This window comes from Verticillium alfalfae, genomic scaffold, assembly GCF_000150825.1.
Source record: "Verticillium alfalfae VaMs.102 supercont1.4 genomic scaffold, whole genome shotgun sequence".
NCBI classification, from domain to species: Eukaryota; Fungi; Ascomycota; class Sordariomycetes; order Glomerellales; family Plectosphaerellaceae; genus Verticillium; species Verticillium alfalfae.
The window spans coordinates 2,761,047-2,766,317 of NW_003315035.1; the positions used below are offsets into that span (position 1 = coordinate 2,761,047).

General features: G+C 53.7%; 2 protein-coding genes across 2 annotated transcripts in view; one reads left to right on the plus strand and one right to left on the minus strand.

Moving 5' to 3' along the window:
* The window catches only part of VDBG_04309 (SOM1 protein), a gene marked incomplete at both ends in the record, with an annotated part of 2,776 nt that extends 520 nt beyond the window's left edge, over positions 1-2,256 (plus strand). The window contains 3 exons of the mRNA XM_003006310.1: positions 177-349; positions 409-1,741; positions 1,810-2,256. Coding sequence (XP_003006356.1) covers positions 177-349; positions 409-1,741; positions 1,810-2,256 — 1,953 coding nt within the window. The remainder of the gene's footprint in view (positions 1-176; positions 350-408; positions 1,742-1,809) is intronic.
* A 2,133-nt stretch (positions 2,257-4,389) lies between these two features.
* VDBG_04310 (conserved hypothetical protein) lies at positions 4,390-4,674 on the minus strand (the record flags this gene model as incomplete). Its single annotated transcript, XM_003006311.1, has 1 exon — positions 4,390-4,674. The coding sequence occupies one exon, from the start codon at positions 4,672-4,674 to the stop codon at positions 4,390-4,392; it is 285 nt and encodes a 94-aa protein (XP_003006357.1).
* Between the last annotated feature and the right edge of the window lie 597 nt (positions 4,675-5,271).

Sequence of the window (5,271 nt, forward strand, 5' to 3'; positions counted from 1 at the left end):
CCCACATGAATGGTTCTGTCTCTTCTGGGATATTTTCCACGCGCAACGCGCCAAAGGCGGTAACGGGCCAGTCAATCAATATGTCAGCCATACACAAGTGAGTCATGTGTTTTTGTCTTGTCTTCTTTGCGAATCCAAAATCTCCGTCCGGATGCTGACACGCCTCACAGCAACAGTCACGCTTGCGCCAGAATCAGCAACAAGAACTACTTCGTCAAATGCGCCCCGACGGTCTCGCCCAGCAGCAATACCAGGCCCAGATGATGCGAAGCATGCAAAATGGGGGTATGGCCATGGGCATGAAACAGGGTAACCTTGCGCGAACAGCCATGGCCAACAATCAAAACAAGTGAGTCGTGGAAAATTCTTTCATGCATGCACAGCTAGCTGACAACACCCTTTATCAAGTCCTCAAGCTATGCAGATGCTTCACCAGGCAAAGCAGAATCAGATGCAGAGGGACCCCTCGGATATGGATGGTAACCGCCCACGGCCTGCGTCTCCCGGTTCCTCGGAAAACGCTCCCTCACCCTCCAAACGACCTCGCCTGGACGGCGCCCCTTTCAACCCTAACCAGCCTGGGATGATGCCCAACGGAAGACCACAACAGGGCATGCCGGGCCAGCAGCAGGTGGGGAACGCCCAGCACGCAGCACAAGCCACGCAAATGCTTCTAAGCAACGGCATTAACCCAGCTCAGCTGACCCCTCAGCAGTTCAACACCTTCTCAAACCAACCCCCAGCTGTACAGGCAAAATCCATTGCCACCTATGCTCAAAATCTTCAACAGCATCAAGCAAGCCAGATGCCCAACAAGCAGATGCCTAATGCACCAGGAGGTCCTCAGGCGCAGGGATCGCCCATGATGCCGCAGAATCCTGAGCAAGCCGCTGCTCTGACAGCATACTACAATGCGGGGGAAATGGGACCAGGTGGCATGCGACCTGGTCCCGGTGGTCCCCAAGCTGGCGGTGGAAGTAACCACGCTCTGCAAGACTATCAAATGCAGCTAATGCTTCTCGAGCAACAGAATAAGAAGAGACTCATGATGGCTCGGCAAGAACAAGACAATATGGGCGGCATGCCTCGTGGCGATGGTGCTACAGGTCCTGGCGGCCCTGGCGGTCCGACTGGTCCGAACGGTCAGCCCTTCCCAGAGACTTCACCCCAAGGTGGCAGAACCGGCGCCTCTCCGATCCCTTCCGACCAGATGAAGCGAGGTACGCCACAGATGAACAACGCTGGAATTCCTTCCCCATTGCCCGAGGGCGCCCAATCTCGCGGCTCTCCTAGCACGATGAACTTTATGCCCAATTCCATGGATCCTTCTATGGCACCAAACTTTTTCAGCAAAGACATGGCGAACATTGGCGGCAACATGGTTCCCGGAGCACATATGAATGGCATGCGCCCACACAATGGCCATCCAGGCCAGCCCTTTAACGGGCCACAGATGAACCCACAGCAGATGATGGCTGCTAGACAGCAGCAGCAGCAAGGTGCACCAGGTGGAAATCCTGCGGGACAGTGGCAAGCAGCGCCCAATGGCCAGATGGTTCCTCCCGGCCCAATCCAGGGCACCCCGCAACAACGGGCCATGCCACCCCCTTCGGCTCCAGGACCGAATACGAACAGGACGAACACCTCTTCGCCACAACAGCCTGCAGCAGCGCCACCAACGCCGTCACAAACAAACAAGGCTGCCCCGAAGAAGAAGGACACAAAGAATGCGAAGAGCAAGGTAAGCATCGCTGTGAACTACGCACAAACGCCACTAGAATAAAAGAACTAATCGATATGCGAACACAGGCTGCCACAAACAAGAAGTCGAACTCGAACCTTAACGCAGGCACCACGCCTGCTGCCGACGGTGCTGCGGAAGCAGAGCCACCGACGCCAGCTACTCCTATGACACCCGTCAATGCTGCTGGCTTCAACAAGGCAGGTCCCAGCACGACGGCCGCTGGAGCGTCAAACGGGCAAGTAGCTCCCGCCGCTCCTGTGGCACCGCCTGCAGCTTCAGCTCCTCCCCCGCCTCAGCCAGATGCATCTCAAAATGGATCCTTCGGCGGCATGGATAATTCAGCAGACATGATGAACTTTGGCACCATGGACTTTGCCAACCCTCTCGTGTCGAACGATGTTCTCAACGACTTCGACTTTGATTCTTTCCTCCATGAAGACGGAGATAACCAAGGGTTTGATTTTAACGCCGGCTCGTTCGGTATGGAAGGCGGAGAAATTGGAGCCGAATAAGAGACGGCCTTCGTCAATGTGCCATGACGCTATCGTTGATTTGGAACCCATCCTGCCCCGACAGCGTTCATGTTGCGAGAACTGAGTTTGGATGACACGACTACGCAGCAGGCGCGGCAAATACCATCTCCAATCCAGGAGACGTGGCCTAACTAGGCGATCTCGTGGCTTTCTGACGTCATGTTGTGATGCATTACAGTTATGTTTCCTTTCTTGCGGTGCTCCGGGATACCACAAGGCTACATTTCAGGGCGATGGCGCTGAGGCTTCAATTGGTCTGTGGCTGGTGTTGTGTGGCTTGTTATGCTTCTCTTTCATTGTTATTTTTCGGGGTGAGCGACCAGCACATTACAATAAACGCGCATACAGGATGACGAGAAGGGGGCACGTTCAAGCACGATTGTGTCCGTAGGAACGCGGCTTGCTGTCAAAGTTTACTGATGGGGCAAAGTATTAATTGGGCAGTCGGGGACAGTTTCAAAAATCGGTCGGTTGTTGGGCACGTGGATATCTTCTGGGGAACTGCCTACCTGTGTACTGTTAGAGCGTCGAAGGTGTGGAGTTCCTGACGTTGCCACAGGACGGCACGAAAGGACGGACTGTGCGGCATGATTTCGGAGTCCCGAGGGTAACGATTCTTGGAGTTTAATATGAATTCAGATGTTGCTGTACGAGCTAGTCATACTCTCGTCCAATGTGACACTATCTGGCTGAGCAAGGTTTGTGATCTGTAAAGTCTCTTGTTCCTCCTCAACCATACACCTGCTGCGATGAGGCAGGCGGGTCGGCGCCATTCGACCCTTGGGTCGGTATGTGACACGGTCTGGTTGTCATACCTTCTTAGTTTTTCCCTGACTTAGGACCTCAACACTTTGATCGTTGAGACTTCGCGCCCGCAAGGGCAGCCGATCCCGTTTATTATTTGCCTCGACACTCAAATGCTGCAGGGTATGTGTTTGGTGCGGGCATAGGAAGGTCGGCTGCTGTACTGCACGAAGATTGGCCACGGCAATGCTAGGGGGCCCTGCGCTGTCCGAGCCAACGCGATGTTGTCGAGCCAAGGCAAATTTTGGAGTTGCTTGAATTGGTCTTTGTCTAGCGGCGGGTGAGAATTCGTCGTCGTAGGCTCTGTGTCTAGGTGGCAGGGCTTTCGCAGCGGACGATGGGACTAGGGTGGCTGCCACATTCTGCTGAGGCATGCATAAAGTGTTTTGTATAGCGCAAAGCACGAGAAGCCGATTTTGTGTCTTGTTAGTCGTATGGCTTTCATCTGTAATATTACGCCAAGCAATCATGATCCATTGATCCTCAAAATTGGATTCAAGCTCAACATGCTCCTCCAAGGTGAATGTGTGTTGTTGCTGGAGACCTCTCGGCAATCTGCGCTTGGCATGGTTGTCCTGCATGGCTTTTGGGACCGAAGCACAGGTTGCCCATACCTCGCCTTCCACGTCCAGCGTTGGGGATGGATCTATGAAATAGGCCGGGACAATGTCGTCGCCAGCATCGCCTGCTTTATTCTCCGAGCTTAGCAATGACATGTGTATGCCAGCACCGCCTGTATCCGCCGCTCTGCAGTTCTTCTTAGGCATGGCCTCGGTTCTTAATGTTAAGAGAACTCACGGAGCTTTAGCGTCGTGTGTGAGAAAAATAGGCGAGACACAGGCTTGGTACGGAGACAGGGGCGTGACATAAAATGAAGCGCGAAGATCGGCCCGGAAACCAAGTGTCATATGACGAGAATGTGCTCTCTTCAAGAGGATGAAGGGGAAAAGAGAAGATAAAAAGTGGGAGCTGGCAGGGTCATATCTTGCTCCTGCTGTAACTGCCTGCCACGCCGCGAAGGAGGTAACTTCCTTCCCCGTGACCCACGAAACGCAGTTGTTTGAGCCGGTTAGACGGCCGGAATCAAGGTACCCATATGCGAGTAATTATGTGCTCAAGGCATACACCAAAGAATCAACGAATACGCACGGGACCGAGTAGCGACGGAGAAATTTCTCGACGATCATGTCGAGGTCCTTCACCACGATTCGTAGGTGCCAGAACTGGTTGCATGATATCACCGTAACGTCGGCAGCACAAGCTGGAGCCCGAGTTAGGAATTCAGTCATGAAACCAGCCTACAGAAGCTCAGCTATCCGGCCTGGAGTGGACTTCCGCGCCAATGCCAATTTGTATCTTGCCGCCAAGGGTATCACCTAGCCGATTGCCAAGCTGCACGATGGTATTTTCGTACACGCGAACGACATCCATGCTCAACCGGACTTCGTCGTCTTCGACCCAGGCGGTAGAACCATGCTCTGTACCAAGATTCGCCATGGGAAGAGTATCGCGATGGTTGTCAGTGTCACTTTCCCCGCCATCATCAGGATCGCCATCGTCAGTCTCCTCCTTATCAGAACTGAGAACCTCCATTACAAGGATACGAGATTGTTCCACGAGACTCCGGCATCGTACCATGTCGGTAGTCGTCATGCCAGCCCGAAGGCCGTTCTCGAAACCTGGCAGAGGTTCTTTCGTATCGATGTCCTGCCCGCACAAGAGACTTGCAAAACATTTGTCAAGTTTTCGCACAATAGCAAAAGTAGCCCTTGGCGAGGGAGGAAACGACACAATGTACTTAGTGAATTCGCTTGCCAAGTTGAGTAGAAAGGGTATTTGCAAACTTGCTGCATGGCATGTCAGCGCTTGAGAGGCCAAGTCACCGACGTATGTCGATGTTAAAGGGATGCGCTGCCTTACGTGTTCCGGATAACCAGAGAACATCGATGATGCTTTGTAGGTCCTTGCACAGCTCGCTGAACCCTGCGTAGCCCACGAATCCGTCGCCGGGGTCTGGGGCACTGAATTTCTTTACATAGCGTCGAGCGATGACTGTCATGCGTTCCTCGACATACCTCCTCACCGTTGCTTCTTTGGTAGAGCCTGATGGCAGCGGGCGAGCTCGGGGGTGTGGCAGTAAGGATGTTGATCGACTGGAAGCTGTGCTGGGAGCGGGCGAGGGCAAAGATG